This window comes from Magnusiomyces paraingens (assembly GCF_902498895.1).
Source record: "Magnusiomyces paraingens strain CBS 517.90 genome assembly, contig: contig1, whole genome shotgun sequence".
Taxonomy (NCBI): domain Eukaryota; kingdom Fungi; phylum Ascomycota; class Dipodascomycetes; order Dipodascales; family Dipodascaceae; genus Magnusiomyces; species Magnusiomyces paraingens.
The window spans coordinates 965,454-988,829 of record NW_022474067.1 but is presented as its reverse complement, the minus strand read 5'-3'; the positions used below and the strand labels follow the sequence as shown (position 1 = coordinate 988,829).

The window sequence follows — 23,376 nt, the reverse complement described above, 5'->3', positions numbered from 1 at the left end:
ATATAAATGGATAGATAGATAGATAGATAGATAAAATAGATTCCTGTCTTTTACATATCTTTATTTACACGTCTAAACGCGGCCGTGTGGGCATCCCAATCACTTCATTATCATTGCCTAAATCATATGCCACACCTTTGGGACGTCCCAATGGCACAAACCCAGGGATTCCTCCAGATGGTGCACGCATTGCAGTAGGTGAATATTGGTCTGATCCTGCCGCAGAATTATTAAAAAAAGATATCCCCGTGGGATCTGGTGACACCTCGGCACTCTCGGCTCCAGGCGACGATAACGTCATGGAAACATCTGCAGATGCCGCAGCCTCTTCATCAGCCTCGTGATTTGCAGCCTCTTGCTGCTTAAGTCGTCGGTACACTTCGTCAGCGCTGTCAATCTGGATCCCGCCTATATTGTAGTATTTTTCTGATTTGTTTGCAGGGCTTTGGTGGGCGCTAAGGACTGCGTATTGTTTACTCATAAACTCTTGGAACTGTGTCTTTTTTTCTGCAACAAATGTATTCGATCCATTAGGTCCCTTTTCCTTTCCTCCCTCTTTGTCATATTCTTCAGGTCCTACTAGCCGTAGTATTTCGCCCTCGTAATATGTCACCACTTTGCCAGCTCCGTTTTGAGCGTCGTGACTCCATTGCGCATCCACAATTTCAAAATTGAACCCCTCATGAACTGCCTCAATTTTACCTCGCGAATCCCAGCCTGCAGGAATGGCAATCGAGTCTGCATTAATTACTGCAGGAACCAGTCGTTCAATGCGTTGGGAGTATCCCACTGGTAGTTCCAATCGTTCAGACAAAAGTGCGACAACAGGATCGACTTGTATACTTTGCGATGATGACGAAGACGATTGGTCTTCAGAAATAGTTATTGTTTTATGGGTATAAAGAACCGAGGCCCCATGTTTGAGTGCAACCGAACGCAAAAACTGTTGTACAAAATCGACAGTATCGTCTGAGATAGAGTCACTGCGTAATAAGCTCTCAGCTCCTGTGGCTATAAATGCAAGATCAATACCCAATGGAAGATCATACTGGCCTATTTCAAGCGGCATTTCGACCGTAAATGTTTGTTTTGCGTCGACTGCACCGTCGCTACTAGGAGCCACATACATTTGTAATCGCCTGCGGACTAGAAAAAAAAATATATATATAAATAAAAATTAATTATCATGTTGATAAAGATTAAAAAAAGAAAAAAAGACATGGTTGAGTCAACTTACACGAGTCTTTATTAATGTCTAAGAGTGCGGAATCGACGCCTGCGAGGGCCTGTCGCAATAAAACAAGCCATGCTGAAATGTCGCGGGCCCAGGAAGCTAATGGCGGGGTATCCCAGTCTAGTAAGATTGTCACAAGCAAAGGTTTCCCCCCAAGGATTCGGGCTAGCAGGTCCTGTAAGAGTGGCAGGAAGGTGCTTTTGTTTTTTTCTGGGAGCGTGTATATGTCAAGATGAGAGAGTTTGTCTTAGAGTAATAAAAATATAAAATTTAAAATGTTAGAGATTGAAAGATTGAAAGATTAAAAGATCAATATACAAATGTTCACTTACCATCATGATCAAAGTCTTTAAACTGAACATATGTATAGCCTAACCCAAATGAATTTGCGATCCGCGGAGGTCGGGTCTCGGGTTTTCCAGCAGCGCGCTGGATGCATTGGATCAGCAAGGTCTGTGATTTAGGTGTGCCACCTTTTTTTTTTAGCCAAATTAGTCGTTATTATCTATAAAATTTGAAATACACGTACCTAGTAATAACAATGTTCCAGATGGAACGCTATTTGCACTGCTTGCAGACTTTAGCAGAGTTGACCAAAGCTGCTGCTGTTGCTGCTGCTGTGGTGCTTGCTGTTGTTGTTGCTGCTGCATTTGGGTGGTGGTGAGAATTCAAGTGTTTAAGTTGGTGTTGTTTATGATGATTACAAAAAAAAAAAATAATAATAATAATATTATTATTATTACTAGTACTAGTAAAAATGCTCCACACAACAGTCCTTCCCCATCCAAAAGAAACACCACCATTCCCCCACACCTGCTTATAACCGCTCGACCCATGAAGGTGCCCAGTATGCTGTGCGGCCGCCCTGATACTGCGAGTCTACCCACAGTGTGCCGCTGGCCACCATATCAGTAAGCACCGTTTGCGATCTTGCAGGAGACCAATGTAGGTTATCGTGTAAGAGGTCGACTGTAACACATCCCAAGGCATCGCAAGCCGCTAAGACTGCTGCCTGATCTTGGGACAGTTCCTTTGGCACAGACCGGACATAAGAAGCTCCGGCCACGTCGACAACTTCAAAGCCGGAGCCTAGAGCACGTAGTGACTTAACTGCCCGTTCGATATCGTCTGGCGAAGCTTCGACGGGTGGGGCTGCGCGTGCAAGCCGTGCGCAAAGAGCAGACACGGGTATCAGGCCGCCGTTTTGGTCACGAGTGGCACGACATATTTCAATGACCTTGACAGCAAGTTCATAGTAAAAATCATTGACATCTTTGCCTAAGAGAGAAGCCCACATAGAGCCACCACTGGCAGATGAAGTATTTGATGATGCAAGAGGATCGACGCCGATGGTGGCGCACATGCGCGCAAACTCAGTGCGGAAAGAAGGGTTTGTACGAATTTCATGGGCATGAGAGACAGCAAAGTATGCAAGAGAGGAACGGAAAACTTCAAGCTGAGTAGTGAGCTCGCGAGTTTGCGACTCGATCAGGGCATTGCTGAGGTCCGAGTACTGTTGTTGTTTACGCTTTGAGTTTTCAAAAGCAGCGATTCCCACAGGCCGCATTTGGAACGAATGATGATAAAAAGTTGAGGGAAGATTTAGAAAGAGGAAGTGGTGGGGGGAGGGAAGGGGAGGGAAAAAGAAAGTTTTTGTGGTGGGTGTGGATTAGTGTGGTAAAAACTTGAGGGGGGGACCCTAACCTTGGATTTGAGGGGGGTTTACTAAAACTAAGAGGAGGGGGCTTTAAATTAATTTATGCATTGGGTGCAAAAATCATGCAACTACAAAGTTTTAAACAAAAGTTTTGAACTTTGAATTTTTATAAAAAAAAAAGGAAAGAAATTTTGTTTCTTCTTTTTTATTTAATTTTTAATTTTATTACAAGAAAAAAAAAATGGACCAGCAAGTAGTTCTCCAAAAAGGTTTATTAGATAAGTCCGCTCAACAAGTTTTAAGCTCATTGTTAGCACGTCTTGATGAGCTGACACAGATACTAGAGACTCACATGGCTGAGATTAACGGTAAGTTAAGTTTGGCTTTGGTTCAAGTTAAACAATTGTCGCACCAATTATAATGAATGAATGAGATTTATATGGGGTTAAAATTTTCAACTACAAGAAGAAACAACAGATTTTTGGAATTTTTTTTCTTTTTTTTAAAAAACAAAAAGAGAAAGAATGACTTCTAAAGTCATCTATGATATTATTAAACACAGAATAGGAACTTGTGCACGAGCTCTTGAAAAATACGTCATTGGTGAAACTGCTCTTCATTTTTTTTTTTTTTCATTTAACAAAAAAAAAATTAAACACACAAGTTTTGATATACAAAAAAAAAAGGAACAAGACAAAAAAAAAGAAAAAAAGACAAAAAAAAAAGTTAATACAACTCAGATCGTTAACGGGGGAAAAAAAATGGAGATAAAAATGATAAACCATGATGATAATGATAATGGTGATAAAGGTGGTTGGTGATAATAATAATAATGATAGTGACGATGGTAATAGTTGTGACAGAAAAAAAAGGGTTTATTTTTTTTTATTATTATTATTCATTCATTCATTCATTCACTCGTTAAACAGCAATAGAACTTTCCGAGCTCTTTTCCTCGTTGAGCTTGGCCTTCCATGCTTCGTACTCACGGGCAGTGGCCTCAGATGCAGACAAGTCATAAGTCTCAAGCTTAGCCTCACCATCTGTGGTGGCAGCATCACTAATGGCAGCAGTAGCAGCGTTAGAGCCCTCATCCTCAGACTTGGCAAAGGACTTTTTGCGAGGGGCTGATGTAGCAGCTGATCCAACTGGCTGCTGCTTAGAAAAGGATCCACGAGATGCACGGTTATAATCCGAAAATCGCTTACGATGACCAGCTCCTTCTTCATGGTTGAAGCTCTTGCGGTGGCCATAACCACCGTGACCACCATGACCGTGGCCATGATTCTTGGGACCAACAGAAATCCAGCCGTCCTCTTCTTTGGGAGACGCCGAAAGGAAAGCGTTGCTGTCCTGTGATGAGGACTGTCTGCGACCGGGAGCGCGGTAAGGGTGGTGAGTCTTACCATCTGCAGTCGCAAGAGAGTTGGCAACAGCCGTTGCAAACTTGGGGTTGATATCTTCTATTTTTCAAAATTGTTAGCATGAATTTATTTGGATCAGTTAAAGGATTGGCTTAAAAAAATAAATAATACATACTTTGATTTCTGCGGGGAGCAGAGGATCGTTGCAAATAGTATCTAGATGGTAAAATAGCAATGTTAGTTGAATAATGGATCAATGGAAGAGGAGTAGCAACTTCAAAAAAAGAAAAAAATAAATAAACAAACCTTGAAGAAAGCTCCTTAGCATCGATTTCAGAGCTGCTATCGCCAGATTCGTCATTAGACTCTACAGCAGCCTCATCATGATCAGAACCGAGTTCTGAAATAGTGTGGTTTAGTGCTGCACGGTCTCTCTTGTAAGAGCTATAACGGCGGGACTCGGACGCACTGTGAGATTTCTTGCGGTTTTTGCGGTGCTTTGAGCTCTTCATTCTTTAACACACGCATGACGGTTAGAATAGAATAATAACTATAATAAAAAAATTTAAAATATATTGTTTTTGAAAATAAATAAACATACTCCTTGTTGAGCTGCTCAATGTCGACCTTAAAAGCAGGTGCCACGGAGCCAGCACTCTCCAAAAGAGCTAATAGCTCTTGGTGAGAATAGATGGTTGTAGTAGTAGTAGTTGTTGTTGCTATTGAAAGAAAAAAAAATGGTTTAATCCATCTGTTAGCGAATTTATTATATATGATGTGATGATGAGGATGAGGATGATGTGATGATGAGGATGAGGATGATGTGATTTGCGCGGGGTTGATAGTAATTAAGTCCGTATGGATTTTGTGGGTAAAAAATATATATATATAGATATATATAAAAAAAACGACATACACATTTGTAAAATGCTTAAGCTGCTTGAGTCTGGGGATTGATGATGAGATCGTTTAGAATTTAAAATGTTCTGTGTATAGCTGGATATTGATGTACAGGCTTTATTTGATAATGAGATCAAAGGTTGTTGTTGGCTGTGGTAGTGGTGGTAGTGGTAGTGGAGGTGAAGGTTTAAAGGGCTTTGATCTGTGTGGTTGCTGGCACTGGTGGTGGTTAGTGGTTGTAGTGTAGTGGTGGTGATGGGGATTATTTGTTGTTTAGGTAATATCTAAAAAACAGATTATGTAATGAAGGCAGTGCGGAAAAAAGTCCTTAAAAGAGCAAAAAAAAAAAAAAAATCGGCGATTTCAGTTGGTGGGCGGCTGATTTTTTTTGCGGTTTTGGTGGTGCTGAAAAAAAATTTTAGGCGGTATGGAAGCATTAAGAATGATATAGAAACATTACTAATTGATTAGTAATTATATGTCAAGCTAAATATTACTTACACTTTATGTCTATAGTTTCAAGTATTATTTTATATTAACAGTAAATTAGATACCAGTTGTACATCCTAGTCCTTTTCTAAAAATTTTTTTTTTTTTTAGTTGATTTTTTTAAAATCATCAAGGAAATCCCATTATTATTATTATCATCAACATCAAATCAACACCACAAAAAAAAAAAAAACCAAACCAAACACAATACCAATGCCCGTTGCCAAATCTCTTAAAAAAGTCGCTAAAAAAGTCAAAGGCTCGGATAAGTCGTTGCACCCCAATGGCCGGAAATTCAAGCAACTTAACCGTGCCACACTACGTGAAGGAAAGCTAGCCAAGCAAAAATCAGAACGTTCTTCTCAACGCGACCAAAAAAGTGAGTTCTTTTTTTTTATTGTTGCAAATTTAATATTTTGAATTAATTGAAGTTATTAATTTTTTTTTTCTCTTTCTTTCTTTTTTTTTTTTTTTTTACCAGTCCTCAGATACAAACATTTCCAAGATACTCTGAAAACTTCCGGCAAACAAACCCTCTCAGATGACGAACTACGTGCAGCAGTACTTGCCTTTATCGCACGAGACAATACTACACTTGATGAGTACAAGGCTGCGCGGCGGCCAGGCCGTCCTGCATCTTCTGCTCAAGATGCGTTGGAGCAGCGGATCAAGCGTGAGCAACAGGAGCTCAAGTCTGGTTTTGTAGCTCCAGATCTGACTGACAAGGCCAATGCAGAGATGTTTGCTGCATGGAATGGAACTGCAGGAGGTCTGAGTACAATTAAGAAGGTGAGAGTAACGGAGGATAATGTGATACGAAATGTTAAAGATGTTGAGATGGAGGATGATTAAAAAGGGAATATATTTATTCTTTATATATAGACAAGAAATATGGGTTTAAAAAAAAAAAAAAAAAAAAAAAGTGAACCCAAGAACTGATAGAATTTTAATGAGCCGCATGAAATATATATTTAAATTTTATTTATCTTACTGTTGATAACTTTAATCAACTTACCTGAAATTATTTACCAAATTAGGGTTTGTCTGCCGCCATCAGATTCATCAGACGTACCTCATTGGTCCTAAGTGCCTTTTGTACCAAATTAGGAAACTACCAAGATTATCTTGGCATTTTTTTTTTTTCTGTCTCGTTAAACGACTCGGTACGAAAATCACACCCAGAATTGTTTCTAAAGTACAGCCTTTACTCCACCCCCCCCCCCCACACATACGCACATAATAGGAAAGTCCCACCACCATATGAAAATGAAAATCAAACAAACTCCATTGTAGAAACGCTCAAAAGTTGTAATACTATTAGACTATAAAAGCATCTTGGAATCCTCTCTCTCTCTCTTTTTTTTCTTTTATTATTATTTTGTTTTCTAAAAAAAAATTTTCCTTTCTTGTTTTTTTTTTTTGGTTTTGACCCCCTCAACTTTGAGCCTTTCTTCTCCAAGTCAACTTGCCAACTCAAAATGATTGCATCCCAAGCTCTTCTTTCGCTCTTTGTGGCTCTCGCTGCTGCTGCACCTGAAGCTCTCCCCTCTCCTTATGCTGCCGCTCTTGCTGCTGCTGCTGCCGGTGCTGCTCCCCAAGACGGTGCCTCTTACTCATGCCATTCTTACTGTGGCAATGCCATTTTGCAAGGCCGTGAGTGCGGAACCGACGACACTGACTGTTTATGTTCTTCAGATTCTGAGTTTATGAAACTCATCCCAGACTGTCTCGACTGTGGATCCACCCTTTGGTCCTCCTATGGAAAATACCTTGTTCCTTACCTCGAGGCTTGTAACTTACAAACTACCCCCAACCCTCTCCCAGCCAGTTCCACAACTGAAGGCACTGGTGGTAATGCCACTGTTGCTGGTACTGTCACAGCTACTGGTTACAATACAACTGCAACTTCTCATGCCATCACAAGCACTGGCTCAGCAGCCACTTCTGCGTCTGCAACTGCCACAGGTAGCTCACTCTCTCGCTCAGTTTCTGCAGATGCTTCGGACTCCATTGTATCTGGCTCTGCTTCACATACTGCTGGTGTTTCCGGTTCTTCAGCTGCTGCTTCTGGTTCGGCTTCGTCCAGTGTTGCTGCAGGTGACGCTTCAACTCTTGGTATTTCCGGGGTTCTTGCTGCTGTTGTTGCTGCTGCTGCCTTCCTTTAAATAGGGGAAACCCATCTCTTTTCGTTTCAAAAAAAAAAAAAAAAAAAAAAAGTTTTTTTTTTTTTTTGTTTTCCATTCTCCAGATTTATTTTTTTTTTTTTCAAAAAAAGAATCTTTTTCTTTTCTTCTTTAGTTATTAATAATTGTGAATTGTCACTAAGGTCCTTAATTAATGTATAATTTTTTTTTTTTTTTCTTATCCTTTTTCTTCTTAACAAAATTCTATTCAGTGTAATAAGCATAAATTAATAAACTTTTCAGCCGTTCCATCGATTATCTTGATAAACAACAACAATCTCAATTGTTCCTGACTTGAAACTCTCAGTTTGAAAGCAATGTTGACTTTTATAAATTTAAAAAAGAATATATATAAATATTTACAATAAAAATTTAGCAAAAATTATCCCCATCTAATCTTCTTCATCGTTTATATATCTCAATTTTTATCTTCTATCTTAATTTTTCTTTTCTTTTCTTTTCTCTTTTAAACTGACACATCACTGTCCTCTAAACTCTCTGCGCTTACAGTTTCTCCAACTCTCGCAGCCCTCGCAACGCGTCTTCTCACTCGCTCCTTTCGTTTCTCTTCCTTGGCTTCTCTCAAATATTCTTCATTAACCTCGGCCCCTGAATATTTATCAATATCAAATCCTTCTGCTCCATTATCCAGCTCCTCATCAGGGCCATCAAAAGGCGAAGGGTTTGCAGCCAAAATCTCTCGAGCACGTTCCACATCAAATTTCTCTCCAGTAATCTGGCGCCAAATTATACGCAAGTACCGCTGTAAAGTTGACAACCCTCGAAGGTATCCCATGTCGGGTTGCGATGGATGTTGTGGTGGTGCAAGAGTTCCTGGAGGCAACACATCTTCTGCAGTAATACACTGCGCAAAATCAATAATGCGAATTAAAATAGTCCCTGGATCGTGCCGTGCCTCTTCAGGTACAGGCCCAGCCCCAGAGTTACTGCTACTGGAGATGCTGCCCATACTGCTTCCAAGTCCGTGATTCCCATTATGGTGATCATTTATTGGTGCTTGAGGATCACCATCATACATCAACAACAAACTAGAACCGTACATACGGTACCCGTCAAGCCGTTCAATGATGCCTTGGATAGCTGCAATGCGTTCGAGAATCTTAGGAACATGTCTCAAGATTGATTTCTGAGACACACCATTGTAGAGAAATTTCTTTAAGCACGCTCGGAACTGTGGGCCTGCACGTACTCGTCTACCAAAGTACTTGTCTTGGAAAAAGTATTTGCCTGTTTGCACATTGTAAGTTTGCATACCGCAGATTCTCACACCTAGTTCGCGGCTTGTTGTTTGGCGGCACTTGGCAGCTTGTGATGCTTGCTTTTTGGGTGTAGCATCCACACCATACTGCCGAGTACCCATCTTGAGATCCATGACGCAAGGTTTGTGCATGCCACTTGTGAGATCTTCAAGAAGAATGAAAAGTTCAGTTCGGGTGTATACACGGCCAGGACTGCTAAGCGATTGGATGCCCTTGGGAGATTGTGGAATACTAGGAGAAGGTAAATTAGGTACTGCTTGTAAAGCCTGAGTTAACTGGCTTTTTGGTGGTTCATTTACAAATGATTGTGAAGGCAGCTCTTGTTCTGGAGGTATCTGTGGTAATGGTTGTTGGTGGAATTGAGTTTGGGGATTTTCCTCTTCCTTTTCCTTTTCCTTTTCTTCAACCTCATCTTCATCCATCTTAAACACAGACTCATCATCCTCTTCCTCTTCTTCCACAGCCACATCGGTATCAAAGTTGCGCATACCAGCACGATGCCATAACAGTTCCCTACGCACAGACTCTAAGTTACTATCAGTTGATCTACGCAAACTAGCCGAAGAATGCTGATGGCTGCGATTACTGTTAACCTTGAGTGAAGAGAACGGTGAAGAAGATGAAGAAGTAGGCGATTGCAATGGGTTAGAATTTTCATCCCTTGAAGATTCAGGTTTATCTTGGCTCTTGGCCAAATTGTCCATACTTTTGTGTGACATTAGGTGACCACCAGAGATCGCACGTGTGCGAAGTAAATGGCGTGAAAGATCGCTAGAAGAAGTTAAAGATGAAGAGGTGGCTATGCCATCGTAATCAGAGCGTGAGCGTCCTGCAGCAATTGGGCCGGAACATTTGACGCGTCTGGGTGCAAAAACTTCTCGTAGGACGAGTTCTTGAAGTCCCTTGTTAACAGAGGTAGCACCGGAAGACACTGGACTAGATGAGAACTGGAATGTACTGGAGGAAGCCGAATATGAAGAGGAAAGAATAGGAGTTGTGGGAGTCGGGGATCCAATAGCTGCATCCATAGAATGGTCATCATGAGAGTGGACCGATGAACTTGAGTAATGTCTTAGCAAAGAGTCCGGGACAATGTGCATATTGTCGTCTAGGACGACTTCAGGAAGGGGAAAAGAGGTAGAGACTGAAGATGGATTTGAAGGAGGAGGAGGAGGAGGAGGAGGAGGAGGAGGAGGAGGAGGAGGAGTAGAAGGAGGGAGATGTGAAGTTTGCTGTGACTGCTGTTGTACTAATGCTGTTTGTTGAGCAGATGCAAGGGTTGTGGTTGTAGGTTTTGTTGGTGTTGTGGGTATTTGTGTAGGAGCAAGTTCCTGCGGGGTTTGTAGAGGTAGTTGTGAAACCAGAGGTTGTTGTTGTTGTTGTTGTTGTTGTTGTTGAACAACCACAGGTTGATTGACCATAATAGGTGGTGGCGGTTGGGCTGGTTCAGGAAGATCATCAGCAGGAGCTGTATGACGGACATTTAGAACTCCAATGTATTTAGGCATGAATGGGAGGAGTTCTTCATGGCGCAACTCAATGGCCTCGTACCAAAGATTTTCACGTTTAACAAGGGCTTTGCAAACGGCACGATGGGAGAAGCGGAAAATGGCGGTGTGGCCGCCCACCTTGTGCTTAAAAGGCTTAAGTTCGACGGCCAACGGGTACTGCTCAACGAGGTTTGAAGAAGAAGAAGAAGAAGAAGAAGAAGAAAAAGAAGAAGAAGATTGGTCTATGGAACCATTTTCAGAGACTTGATTTTCGTCTTCTGGGGGGAAAGATGGAGATGAATTTTGATTACTATCTTGTTCTGAGATTTCATCTTGCAGTTGTTGATGTTGCTCAGAGGTTGCTACTGCTGTATTGGTGGTTGGTTGAGAGTCCACAGACGTGGGACGTGGGATTAGTATTGGGGGTGGTGGTGGTGGTGGTGACGACTCGTTGGGGGTGGACAAAGAACGTGGTGAAGTGCGGCGGTAAGTTTGGTTGTTATTGTTGTTGTCATTATTATTATTATCATTATTATTGTGATTATGATGATAATGATGGTGGGAAGATCTAATTTCAGGAAGAACAACAGCTGTAGGCTGAGGCTCGATGTCACCCAAGAATCCAGGAGATCTTTGGTTTGGATTTCCTTGGGAGTCGGATGTAGTGTTGGATATTGTTGTTTGAGGATTTTTTGTTCTACTGGTACTATTAGCTGGTGGTACCACTGTTGAGGAAGAGGAGTAGGAAGAGGGGGAAGAAGAGGAGGAAGAAGAAGAAGAAGCAGTTGTTGCTGCTCCTGCTGCTCCTGCTGCTCCTGCTGCTCCTGCTGCTCCTGCTGCTCCTGCTGCTCCTGCTGCTCCTGCTGCTCCTGCTGCTCCTGCTGCTCCTGCTGCTCCTGCTGCTCCTGCTGCTCCTGCTCCTGCTCCTGTCCCTGCTACTGTTCCACCACTATTGCCACTACTAGAAGACTGATGGTCTGGATGGTGGGGCCGTCGAGGTGTATGAGGAATGTAAGTTGCTGAAGAGACTTCTTGGGAAGTGGAAGCTCTGCGAGAAGAAGATGCAGAGGATGTGGAAGAAGTAGAAGAAACCAAAGAGTCGACAGATGCATCTTCGGGACCCACAAGGTCCTGCTCAAAAGAATCTGCAGGAGCTGAAGGAATTGGGATGTTAGAAGTAGTTGATGTTGTTGTTGTTGTTGCGTCTACTGCAGGTACTGGTGTTGGTGCTGGTGCTGGTGCTGGTGCTGGTGCTGGTGCTGGTGCTGGTGCTGGTGCTGATGCTGGTGCTGGTGCTGGTGCTGGTGTTGTTGTTGTTGTTGTTACTATTGCTGTTGTATTTGTAGCACTGTGTAATTCAGAAACAAGTAGTCCATTTGTTGATTGTTGATTATCCAAGTAGTCTGTAGGTGTAATAGTGTTTATGCTTGTATTTGAGCCTAGGTTTGAGCTAGCAATTATAGTACTAGCAGAAGAACTACAAGTACTATTAACAGAGCCAATGATTGGTTTTGGAGATAACGATGGCTGTCGTTGTTTTAAAGGCTTTTGAGATGGATGGTGATGAAGATGATGATGGTGATGATGATGGTGGCTTTGCACTGTTGCAGGAACAGTAACAACCTCAGGTTCATCAGTTTCTTTAAACAACCGAAGAGATCGCGAAGCTTTACGTGAAGATACTGCGGGGTCTTCAGGAGAGCTTGATAAGGAGTCATGCTTCAGGGGGTCAATTGAGTTATCATCATTATTGATAGTTGTTTTGTCTGCATCTTCTAGAAATACTTGTGAAGTAGTAGTAGTAGTAGTAGTAGTAGTGGCAGCGCTTGGAGTTGTTGCCGTCATTGCATATAGAATAGGAGTCAGGTTATAACGCGATAATGATGATGACGATGATGAAGAAGAAGGAGCCGAAGTGGATGCAAGTGTTCCAGATACTGCCGATGATAGAACAGAAGACAGAGGAGCTGCTCGAGCAGAAGAGGCAGCCGATGGAGGAATTGGAATTGATGCTGGAAGTTTTTGAGGGAAAGTGATATTGGTAGTATTGGTAGTATTGGTAGTATTGGTAGTATTGGTGATGTAGTTTTTGGATTGATTGTTCAGGTCTCTTTGGAGCGTTGTTTGAGTTCCATTACTACTACTACTATTATTATTAATATTATTATTATTTCTGCTGCTTCTGATGTTACTACTGCCACCTGGTGTGATCCCGGGTCGCAACCCAAAGGTGTTGCTATTTGGGTCCATTTGAAGAAAGAGAAATTAAAGGGTTTTAAATGGAGTTTTTTTTTTTTTTTTGTAGTCTAAGAGAGAAAGAAAAGGTTTTTGTTTTATATAGAAATAATTTTTTTTTTAAAAAAAAAAAAAAAAAATGCTATTAAGTTAGTTTTAGTTTTAATTTAAATAAAAAGGGTTTTTCTTTTTTTTTTTTTTTTTTTTTTTTGATTGACAAAAAAAAATTCTCTTTTTTATTTTTATTTTTATTTTTATTTTATTTTATTTTATTTTATTTTATTTTATTTTCTGTTGTAGAAAAAAAAAATTTATAAATTTTTATAAGAATTTATGAGAATTTATGAGAATTTTTTTTTAGGCGCCAGAAAAAGTTTTGGTGAATTTTAAAAGACCCAAATAGAAATTAAAATCAACAACTTTATAAAATATAATAATAAATAATTTATTATTTTTATTATTTTTATTATTTTTATTATTTTTATTATTTTTATTATATAAAAAAAAAAAAAAAACACCCAATAGATAAAAAAAATAAAATAAAAATAATAATTCACCAACTAACTTTTCAATAACTCTTTCAATTATCAAAAAAAAATCTCTACTTTCCCTTTTTTTTTTTTAATATCTTTCCAATTCCGTTGCGCTTTTTGTTCATTTTTAATTATCAATCTGTTGCAGTTTAGCTAGTGGTTTTCGCTAACTACTTGTTGCAATCAATGCATAATAATTATATAGTATATATATATATATATATAGTACTATATAGTACTATATAGTACTATACTAATAGATATACCCACGTGGGTTAGGGGATTATTATTATTTTTCTTTTCTACATCACAGCTTCTCCAAACTTTCCCCCGATCTGTTCGGGCCACCAAAGCAAAGTACCGACCTCTTGGACTCACCCATAGCAACCTCACCCACTGAGGTCCCGACTTAGGAACGTCGTTGTGCACATAATAATAATCATCATGAATAATAACAACAATAACAACAACAATATCTCTAATAACCAAAAAATTCTTATCCAAATCAAAGCCCTCCTCAAATCTATCGCATCCCAAGCAAAAAATGGTAACCAGCTAACACTAACTCTCCCACAAATCCCTTCAAAATCATCCTCTCGGGTCCTCCGGTTCCCTTCTCCAACATCTTCATCATCATCATCTGCTCCTCCACCTTTTGTAGTCTACGTCTACATTCTTTATCAAATGATCCAGCTCATTGAATCAAACTCAATCACCACTAAAAGAGACCTCTATTATAGAAACGTCCCCCTCTTTGGCTCCCAAAAAACTGTTGACCGTGCTGTCGACGCCATTGCTAAAAGTCTTAACGTTCAACGTATCGACCTCGGTGTTGTTGCTGCTCCTAAATCTTGCGTCTATATTCCTAATGGCTCTTCAATTACTTTGTTCTCAGCTACTGGTGCATTTCGAGATCTCGTTGGAGTACCTCCTTAAAATTAAACCTCTATTAATACCTATCACTAACTATCAACTTCTTTTTCTATATATATATATATAGGACTCACTCATTCCAGTAGATCTCGTCCCAGTTTATATCCGCCTTAACGGGAATTTCTCCTCTGTTCTTGTTGTTGAAAAGGAAGCTGTTTACCGTCAACTCTGCTCTACTTCTTCTTTATCTTTACAACAAACTCTAATTGTCACAGGTAAAGGTTTCCCAGATCTTAGCTGCAGAGTATTTCTAGCTACCATCTCCGTCTCTCATCCAACTCTCCCCATTTACGCTCTCGTCGATTCAGACCCCCACGGAATTGCCATTTATCTCGCTTACAAGTCCGGTAACCTTTCTTCCCAAGCCCCACCAGTCCCTAGACTTGAATATCTAGGTGTTTCGCTCTCAGAATATTCAAACAAGGCTCTTAGAAAAGCAGAAACTCATTGGATTGACTTGAATCATAGAGATGTGACTCTAGCAATTTCCTTAATTACTTCACGAAATTGGTCTTCTTCATCTTGCTTAGAATTTAACCCAGTCTTGCGAGAACTTCAAATGGGCCTCTTTTTGTTCAAAAAAGCTGAAATGAACAATGCAACAGTAGTTAGTAATGATGAAAAAATTGGCAACTCCATTGTAGACTATGTAGAATTCAAGTTGAGGCCTAATCAACTGTCTTGATATTAGTTTATCCTATAAAATATAAATCTAATCTGTCTTTTTTTCAAAAAAAAAATAAAAATAAAAAAATAAAAAATTTCTCTTTACACTTTCTTCTTCTTCTTCTTCCGAACAAGCATCCCTCCAAGAACTGTCGGAGTACTCAAACTACCACTCTCCACACCATCTTTACTCTTTTCCTTCTTTTCTTCCTTGACTTTCAAAGTCCCCTTCACCACCAAATGCTGGCCTCCTACTGATGAACCCTTATCTTCCGTCTGTTCCAAAAGGTACTTACTTGCAGCCTCATTCATCTCAGTTTCTGCATAATCTAATGTGGAAATATACTCATAAACTCTATTGAGCTCCCACATTGAAGTTTCCGGTATTTGATCTTTTTCTTCTTCCTCACCATCTTTGTTATTATCATAAACACTAGACTCAGAACATACCTGCATCTCAACACCAATCACACCAACAACAATGCTTAACCGAAACTCCTGGCGTGCCTCAAGTTCTGCCCAAAAAAGCTGCTGTGATGTCCGTGTCGACCTACCTACAGTCACCAAATCGTCCACATACCGTGTCAATGGGTCATCTGGGAACCGCGGCACGCACCGAATAGCTCCAACATTTCTTTCTCCATCTGGCCAAAATACATCTCCTACCTGCCAATCTACCTTGTTACTTTCTTTCTTTTCCTTTTCTTGTTCTTCTTCTTCTTCTTCTTCTTCTTCTTTCTTCTTGGGTAAATACCCCCCACGAATCCGCGCGGCTTCTGCCCCAGGAATCTGCAACCGAGCTCGCCCAACCCTCTCCACAACCTTCTTGTCCCGACATACATTATCAAGCACACGGATCCACCACCGCACTAACTCGCTCCCTGTCGCAACATGCTTGCGTCCTGCACTAACAGCAGCCGCATCTCCAGAGTACGGGAACAGATAATGTTTTTCTGCACGCGCAAACAAACACACCCTGACAGGCGCCTTTGGATTCACAAAGCTGCGCAGCACACCTCTTATAATGCCTTCCGTGAGTTTCGCATATGATAGCTTGGCCCGAGGAGTATCATTCTTTTGTTTTGTCAGCACATAATGGCCAGTGGTATCAGCCTTGGACACAAACAAGGTTTGCATTCCTTTGTCACCAGGCATCGCATACAAAAACATCTCAATCGCATACACTATGATCCCCTGGTATATTACAACAACAAGTGCTCGCGAAGATGTGTCTGGGTCCGATTTTGCAGAATATTGCGCGTATGCTGGTGTCGCTGCTCCTCCTTGAACCTTAGTACGCTTCGGCCGCCGATAAACTAGGGGTCGTACCTTGGCAGGACGTGTTTGATACCATAGTACGTCAAACTCATCAGCAGCTTCTGGAAGCCCAGCTGCAAGTTCCTCTAAAACTGCCTGTCTTGTGCTTTTGGTCATCTTATGAGATGGTTGTTTTGTTTATTTGGTTGTAGTGAGAAAAAAAAAAAAAAAAAAAAAGTTGGTTGTTTACTTTTTTGGTGATTATTTATTTACTTTTTTTTTAAAGACTTTATTTATTAAACCCACACAATACATTCTCTCTAATAATGGTTGACATACTCAGACCGGTACTCCTCCGGGTAAAAGACATGACGTTCCGTGGGACCCGCAGTCAATATGGCCATGCGGATGACACCACCAGAGCTGCCATCCCACTTGATGGCCTCAGCCAGTGATGTCTTGACAAACTGGATGGCCTCCTCCTTGGTCATGCCAGACTTAAACTTTTGGTCGCAGTAACCGTAAATGTAAGAAGATCCGGAACCAGCAATTGCATATTCTGCTTGGTGTATACTACCACCCAGTGGTACGCTGTACACCTCGCCAGCACCTGTCGATTCGTTGAACCCGGCAACAATGATGCCAGCAGTCAGGTTATCCTTATTGTTGTAGCACAGCTCTTGGAACACAGCCGATGCAATTTGAGGGGTCGGTGCCCGGTTATTCTGTGCGCTGAAAAGAAGAAAAAAAAAAAAAAAAAGTTAACAAAAAAAGAAAGTCATATAGCTCAATTGAACTTACCTGTAGAGAGACAGATGGTACTTGACAATATCGGCGACTGCCTGGGTATCTGCGGCAGATCCAGATCTATATATTCTGTCAGTATTAATCAGAGGTGAATTTCTATTGAAAAACGTACCTGCCTAAACCAGAAAAGTTAGTAAATCAAGGCTTCATTGTTCAATTGTTTTTTAAAAAAACTTACAGCACCAAATCTTATCGTGGACTTTTGTGAGCTTGTCAGTGACTCTATAAAAAAAAACACTTGTTAATAAAAAGCTGGTTCATTCACTGCTCTTCAAAACGCGCCATACTCACCTGTTGGCAATAAAAGATCCAGTTGTAGTTCTACTGTCGGCACCCAAAATGACACCACCGTCAAATACCACAGCCATACTAGTAAAAATTACCGTTAGTCAATTTTATTGTTTTATAAAAACCTGTTGTTATAACTTACATGGATGTTCCGAGACTAGATACAAAAAATTGTTAGTAGTTGGTTAATCAAACCAGAACTTTAGAACTCACTTGACTTCACCCTTCTTCAGGTGGTTCATATCGACGCTAATTCCATTCATTGTTGCTTATTCTTCTTTCTATTCCAATTTTTTCTCTCTATTAATATTGCTATTATTTGTGTTTCTGTTGATGCTTAAAACTTGTCGTTGTTGGTTGTTTTCTGCGGGTCGTTCCAAAATTGATATCAAAAACCTCCGCTGGTGGTGGCGAAAATTCCCAGCTGGTGGCAACTCAAACTCACATACCCATATATACGCACCCAGTACCACATCTACCGCAAACCTTCCCTCTAACCCAATCCTCCACCTCGTCCTGTCCTTTCCCTCCCAAAAAAATTTTTCATCACCAAACAGGGCCTTTTTTTTAATCCACCACCGCCACCACAACAGACTTTCCAATCAAAAGTCCTCCTGCAATGTCCTTTGACCACATCTTCACAGTCCCTGCTCCGGCCTCGGAAACTTACACCTGGGGTCCCCCTGCCGAAATTCCCACTGCTATCCGCTTCAATGATGTCCCCTATGCTCCCTACTCCAAGAGCGACAAGCTAGGCAAGCTCTCTGACTGGGCTGAGTCCGCAAAGGACAGCAAGGACAATAAGCGCAATGCTCGTGGCCACAAGGATCCATACCACGCTTACGGTGCCTCTGCTGCTGCCTCCTTCTTTAACACCGAGGATGCTGCCGACAACTCCTCCTTCTCTATCGTCGACTCCAGCAAGACCCCCAAAACTCGCCAAACTGCTATCCTCAAGGCAAACTCAAAGGGTGGTTCTCGTGGTTCTTCCGGCCCCAACTCTTCTTCTGCCGGTGGCTCCTCTGGTGGTGCTTCTGCCTCTAGATCTAATGGTCCTGGCAGAAACGGTCCTGCTGGCTCCAGAAACCTCGCTGGCGGCCCTGCCTCCGGCCCCAACTCTCGCAGACGCTACGGCTGGAAGGAAGAGCGACCCCAACGCAACCGCGATGCTTCCGTCAAGGTCGCCGAGGGCTGGGAACTCATCCAATCCAACGGCTTCAACGAGCTTCAGAAACTCTCCTTCGACGTCAAGTCTGGTACCGACGTTGGCAGCTACGGTTACGTCTACCCTTACAACCGTGCTCTTGACAAGCCCAACCACCAACAAAAGCTCAAGCTCCCCGACAGAGCCATCTTCAATACTACCACCTCTTACGATCCCGTCATCCAGAAGCTCGCCGCTGCCAATACTGCAACCATCTTTGCCACAGACTCTATCCTTTCTCTCCTCATGTGCACAACAAAGTCTGTCTATCCTTGGGATGTTATCATCAACAAGGCTGACGGCAAGATCTTCTTTGACAAGCGTGACGATGGCCCTCTCGACTACGTCACTGTCGACGAAAATACTTACGAGCCCCCCTCGGATACTTCTGACAAGAGCAACATCAACTCGGCAACCAACCTGGCCAACGAAGCCACCTACATTAACCAGAACTTTGCCGCAAACGCCATTGTCGAAAGCAGCGCCCAAAAGATCTCTCTCGAGCACCCCCACCCCTTCTTCAACCCAGACGATGCCGAAGCTCTTCCCCCACTCCCCTCCGGTTACCGTTACCGCAAGTTCAACTTGGCCGAGAACCCAGAGGATGAACCCATCAACCTGGTTGTGCGAACCGAGGTCGACGCCCTTGTTCCTGGCAAAACCGACCAGTACGTCACTGTCAAGGCCCTCAACGAGTACGGCCCCAATGGCATTCTTTCGTGGAAGAACAAGTTTTCCAACCAACGTGGTTCCATTGTTGCTGCTGAGATGAAGAAGAACCTCAACAAGCTCTCCCGCTGGACCATCGAGGCCATCCTTGCCGGCTCAAGCAGCATGAAGATTGGTTTTGTATCTCGTAACTCCCCCAAGGACAATGCTCACCACATTATTGTCGGTGTTGTTGGTCAGGTTCCCGAGCAGTTTGCCAACCAACTTAACATCAAGCTGTCTAACGGCTGGGGTATCATCAAGTCTATTGTCAACATTATTGCTGCTCTTGACGACGGCAAGTATGTTCTGATGAAGGACCCTAATGCCAGTGCTATCAAGATTTACAGAGTCCCCGCCAATGCCTTTGATGAGGACGAGGAAGAAGAAGAGTAAATTGAAGGTGTTTGTTGGATTAAAAAAAAATAAAGGGAATATGAAAAAAAAATAAAAAAAAATAATAAAAGTGATTTTGTTTGTAAATTCTAGTGTATGAAAGTTCATGTTTTACTATATTTGGTAATGTTTTTGATTCCTAAAAGCTTTGTAGCTATTCTTTTTAACATGGAAATTTTGAAACCACGTGCCAACGTTGCTACGGCCTCTATAGAACTGAATGATAGTGTTAAAGAATCCTATCATTCGTCATCATCTTCATGATCCTTTTAAAATGATTACCTGTATATCTTGATTCTAATATGATACCACTGATCCTTCTTACTGTACCAATAAGTTTCTTGGTAATCCCCCATTACCTGCATCTTCAAAATTCCAGTTGTCTAATTCTGTTTTTATTTGGCTGTGAAAAAACTTTAGAATCTTGAGTCATCTCTTTTCATAAATCTCTATCATCTATGCTTTCTAGGTAGCTTTGCAATTGGTGATTTTCCATTCAAAATCACTAATAGTTGATTAATAAAGCATTTTTCTCTGATTACAAAACTTGAATAAACTTCAACATAATACAACATAACTTTCAACAATATTGTTTATAGTATATTTGTTATTTTTTTGTATTAAATTGATTTTGATCACTTTAGCAATGTAGGTTTGTGTACTTTATATAGGATTGCAATTTCTAAATTTTTAAGTCACGTGGGCGTCTGGTGTAGTTGGCTATCACGTTCGCTTAGCATGCGAAAGGTCCCCGGTTCAACTCCGGTGTCGTCCATTTACTTTTTTTTAATCCTTTGAATGTTTTATATTTTTTTTTAATAATCCGAAAAAAACAATTTGTATTTGCAGAGGCAATTAAAAAGAAAATAATATAAAATAAAATCTTTATATTAATAGAGGTAAATTTCAGCTTTTATCAGGATTATAAATCAATGTAAATGATTATTTTAATTTGATTCAAACATCTTGGTGTGAAAAACTAACTCATGTATTAGGAGTGTTATTTAATTATTCCATACAATGTATTTTTGCTTCATACCCATTAATCAGTGATTAGATTTTGAAAATATCTAAATTAATTCTCAAACTCTACCAAGATTAAAATAAATTCATGAAAAGAAAAGAAAAAAACAAATTTAATTTTATTTAATTTACGATACCATATCATATTTTAATTATAATAAAGCCACAATTAAATACAAATATTTATATATATATTTTTAAATAATAACTAAAGTTAGTCATTAACCAGTTAAGCGGACTTCACTTCTTCTTTAGCAACTTCCTCTTTAGCAGCAGCTTCCTTGGCACGTTCTTCTTGAATTTTCTTGAAGTCCTCTTCGTCATAGACATTACCGTCAATATCAAAGATACCAGTGGCCTCAAAGAATTGAATAACAGCCTCACCTTCTTCAAAAGTCATGGTAGCCAACACTTTGTTAACAGATTTCAAACTCTTGGATTCAACAGCAGTACGCAGTTCGGGACTCAAAGTATCATAAGCTTCACGGATTTTGCGGATATTCTCGTCTTCGCTATTTTCAGGTGGAATAACAACAGAAAGATTGTCTCCAGAAGCCAGACTTGGTTGCAACTGAACAATGGCTTCTCCCTCATCTTCGCCACTAGCCTTTTCCTGCTCAGAAAGAATGCGGCATCTGTTCTTAATATGATTGGTTGTGAATTCAACATCCTTTAAGAATGATGCACGAGCGTGTTCAGGTCCTCTTAAAACACGAGCAAAGAAGACACGAATACCGTCAGGACCGAAAGTCGCAGAGTACTGAAGAATCAAGGCATTGTAGACTATGCGTTCGGTAGCAGCCTCATCACCAGCAAACTGCGCAGCAAAGGCCTCCATCATTAAAGCATCTTTTTCGCGCTCGGAGACAATTTCACGATGCTTATGCAAGAAGGATTCAGCGGCATCATATTCACCAATGGGGATTTTTGAAAACTCGAGAGCTGCAGCAGAAGGCTTGATATTGTCTGGATCGTCATCATCATCATCGGTGGCAGCAGCAACAGAAGCGGCAGGTGCAGATGTAGATGCAGATGCAGGCGCAGAAACAGCGGGCTTAGCTTCTGGGCTATTAATGACTTCAATTGATTGAGTTTTTGTAGAAGAGGAAGAAGTGCTAGGTTCAGCGGTTGCAGCATTCTTATTAATAAGAGTTGAATCAAAGCCCGTGTGAAGATCTTCAGAAATGATATGTTTGTTACGTTCTTCTATTAGTTCATCGTATCTCGTTTTCCCCTTTTCAAGCATATCATTCAGTTTGTCCTTGTGTTCCTTGATCTCCTGTTCATATTTGGCAGCCAGATCGCTTGCATTGTCTTCGACGTTGGTAGCCGTGGCACCAATTTTCTCAAGAACCTGCTCTACCAAGCTGTCCAGCATATCATCGTAGGTAGGTGCTTGAGGGTTGCTAATAGGTCGCGACTTGCGCGATTCGCCACGGGCAATCTTGAGACTGTATGGGACTTCACGCAAAAATCGGCGCTGAGTATCCTCGTCTTTATCCTTGATGGCAGCAGCAACACCATCTTGTAGCCTTCCGAGCCAAGCAACTAGCTCAGTATTTACTTCTGTACTTGTTTCAAGAGCACGAATTTCCTGTTTGTTGCGTTCACGCTTCTCATGAATATCTCTTTGTTTCCAGCGAATAAAAGATTTTTTGTCGACGTTAGGGTGGACTAAGAACGATGTTAGTGATGCGTTATTCTAAGATTTGAAAACAACAAACAAAAAGAAGATGACTATATACCTTCAATATCAGAGTCATCAGAGAGCTCCAACTTGTCCCATTTAGAGTAGTCAATAACCATTGTGATTTTAGTATAATTTAGAAAGAATTGCTTAGGATTGTTGTTTATTTGAGATTTCTGGCTATTTTTATAATTTTTAAGATGTGAGAAAAGAAGTTTTTTTTGGCCACCAAAGAAGAAACAAAATAGGATCTTCCATCGATTTCTGTGAATTACGTAAGGATTATATAATTGTTATATTGAGCTTTAAGACTCGGGTTTGAAGAAGAAGACTTCAGAAATAATAACTAGTAATAACTAGAATTACTGGAATAACTAGAAAAGAACAAAAAATGAAAACAAAAAAAATTAAAAATAATCTTTTAAGTTATGCTGAAGTTTTAATTTACCAATAAAAAGTCCAAATTTCTTTAGTTGTTTTGAGGGTAAATGTTTTGCTTTAGATGTCATTTTGATCTTACTACACTTTTAATCTTTTTAATCAATGAGTTTAATACAGAATAATTAATTAGCATTAATAACAAATAATGCAAAATATTACTTTAGTTGATCGGTCGATCTATTTTGAACCAAAAATAAATTAATTGAAAGTTGGAAGATTGACGATATTATCTCTACTATTTGTAACGTATTACATATAACCAACAAATCGAATAATAAAAATTTATTGACTAAAAAAGAAGGCAAAGCCATCTAAAACTTTTTTTAAATTATTTTTATTTCTTTTTATCTGTTATCTTTGTAAATTCAAATCCATTATCATTATCATCGTCAATACTTTCATCTCCAGTTTTTTTTATCTACAAAACGTCACAGCCGTATACTTAAGCCTCACTAGATGACATTACAACTTTGATTTTTGTCACACAAAAAATTTTTTTTGTTAAGCGGCTCCTCCCAAATCTCTGCATTTTCACCCATCCAATTTTTTTACTCCTGAACATTTACATAGTAAATAATAAACAAAACCATCAAAAACCATC

General features: G+C 40.4%; 11 protein-coding genes across 11 annotated transcripts; 4 read left to right on the top strand and 7 right to left on the bottom strand.

Moving 5' to 3' along the window:
* Window positions 1-64: 64 nt before the first annotated feature.
* On the bottom strand, window positions 65-1,884 carry SAPINGB_P000326 (uncharacterized protein; the record flags this gene model as incomplete). The annotated part of the gene is made up of 4 exons (XM_031995050.1): window positions 65-1,146; window positions 1,238-1,354; window positions 1,567-1,707; window positions 1,764-1,884. The coding sequence occupies 4 exons, from the start codon at window positions 1,882-1,884 to the stop codon at window positions 65-67; spliced, it is 1,461 nt and encodes a 486-aa protein (XP_031850941.1).
* A 167-nt stretch (window positions 1,885-2,051) lies between these two features.
* Window positions 2,052-2,801, bottom strand: SAPINGB_P000325 (uncharacterized protein; the record flags this gene model as incomplete). The annotated part of the gene is made up of 1 exon (XM_031995049.1): window positions 2,052-2,801. The coding sequence occupies one exon, from the start codon at window positions 2,799-2,801 to the stop codon at window positions 2,052-2,054; it is 750 nt and encodes a 249-aa protein (XP_031850940.1).
* A 1,011-nt stretch (window positions 2,802-3,812) lies between these two features.
* Window positions 3,813-5,175, bottom strand: SAPINGB_P000324 (uncharacterized protein; the record flags this gene model as incomplete). Its single annotated transcript, XM_031995048.1, has 5 exons — window positions 3,813-4,354; window positions 4,431-4,471; window positions 4,562-4,768; window positions 4,857-4,974; window positions 5,172-5,175. The coding sequence occupies 5 exons, from the start codon at window positions 5,173-5,175 to the stop codon at window positions 3,813-3,815; spliced, it is 912 nt and encodes a 303-aa protein (XP_031850939.1).
* Window positions 5,176-5,857: 682 nt separating this feature from the next.
* SAPINGB_P000323 (uncharacterized protein) lies at window positions 5,858-6,496 on the top strand (the record flags this gene model as incomplete). Its single annotated transcript, XM_031995047.1, has 2 exons — window positions 5,858-6,023; window positions 6,126-6,496. The coding sequence occupies 2 exons, from the start codon at window positions 5,858-5,860 to the stop codon at window positions 6,494-6,496; spliced, it is 537 nt and encodes a 178-aa protein (XP_031850938.1).
* A 626-nt stretch (window positions 6,497-7,122) lies between these two features.
* Window positions 7,123-7,809, top strand: SAPINGB_P000322 (uncharacterized protein; the record flags this gene model as incomplete). Its single annotated transcript, XM_031995046.1, has 1 exon — window positions 7,123-7,809. The coding sequence occupies one exon, from the start codon at window positions 7,123-7,125 to the stop codon at window positions 7,807-7,809; it is 687 nt and encodes a 228-aa protein (XP_031850937.1).
* Window positions 7,810-8,293: 484 nt separating this feature from the next.
* On the bottom strand, window positions 8,294-12,847 carry SAPINGB_P000321 (uncharacterized protein; the record flags this gene model as incomplete). The annotated part of the gene is made up of 1 exon (XM_031995045.1): window positions 8,294-12,847. The coding sequence occupies one exon, from the start codon at window positions 12,845-12,847 to the stop codon at window positions 8,294-8,296; it is 4,554 nt and encodes a 1,517-aa protein (XP_031850936.1).
* Window positions 12,848-13,809: 962 nt separating this feature from the next.
* SAPINGB_P000320 (uncharacterized protein) lies at window positions 13,810-14,983 on the top strand (the record flags this gene model as incomplete). Its single annotated transcript, XM_031995044.1, has 2 exons — window positions 13,810-14,289; window positions 14,366-14,983. 2 exons carry the CDS (start codon window positions 13,810-13,812, stop codon window positions 14,981-14,983), a joined length of 1,098 nt encoding a protein of 365 aa, XP_031850935.1.
* Window positions 14,984-15,066: 83 nt separating this feature from the next.
* On the bottom strand, window positions 15,067-16,398 carry SAPINGB_P000319 (uncharacterized protein; the record flags this gene model as incomplete). Its single annotated transcript, XM_031995043.1, has 1 exon — window positions 15,067-16,398. The coding sequence occupies one exon, from the start codon at window positions 16,396-16,398 to the stop codon at window positions 15,067-15,069; it is 1,332 nt and encodes a 443-aa protein (XP_031850934.1).
* Window positions 16,399-16,541: 143 nt separating this feature from the next.
* Window positions 16,542-17,579, bottom strand: SAPINGB_P000318 (uncharacterized protein; the record flags this gene model as incomplete). The annotated part of the gene is made up of 6 exons (XM_031995042.1): window positions 16,542-16,953; window positions 17,023-17,140; window positions 17,207-17,250; window positions 17,320-17,397; window positions 17,459-17,473; window positions 17,530-17,579. 6 exons carry the CDS (start codon window positions 17,577-17,579, stop codon window positions 16,542-16,544), a joined length of 717 nt encoding a protein of 238 aa, XP_031850933.1.
* Window positions 17,580-17,935: 356 nt separating this feature from the next.
* Window positions 17,936-19,624, top strand: SAPINGB_P000317 (uncharacterized protein; the record flags this gene model as incomplete). The annotated part of the gene is made up of 1 exon (XM_031995041.1): window positions 17,936-19,624. The coding sequence occupies one exon, from the start codon at window positions 17,936-17,938 to the stop codon at window positions 19,622-19,624; it is 1,689 nt and encodes a 562-aa protein (XP_031850932.1).
* Window positions 19,625-20,876: 1,252 nt separating this feature from the next.
* SAPINGB_P000316 (uncharacterized protein) lies at window positions 20,877-22,453 on the bottom strand (the record flags this gene model as incomplete). Its single annotated transcript, XM_031995040.1, has 2 exons — window positions 20,877-22,321; window positions 22,393-22,453. 2 exons carry the CDS (start codon window positions 22,451-22,453, stop codon window positions 20,877-20,879), a joined length of 1,506 nt encoding a protein of 501 aa, XP_031850931.1.
* Window positions 22,454-23,376: the final 923 nt, after the last annotated feature.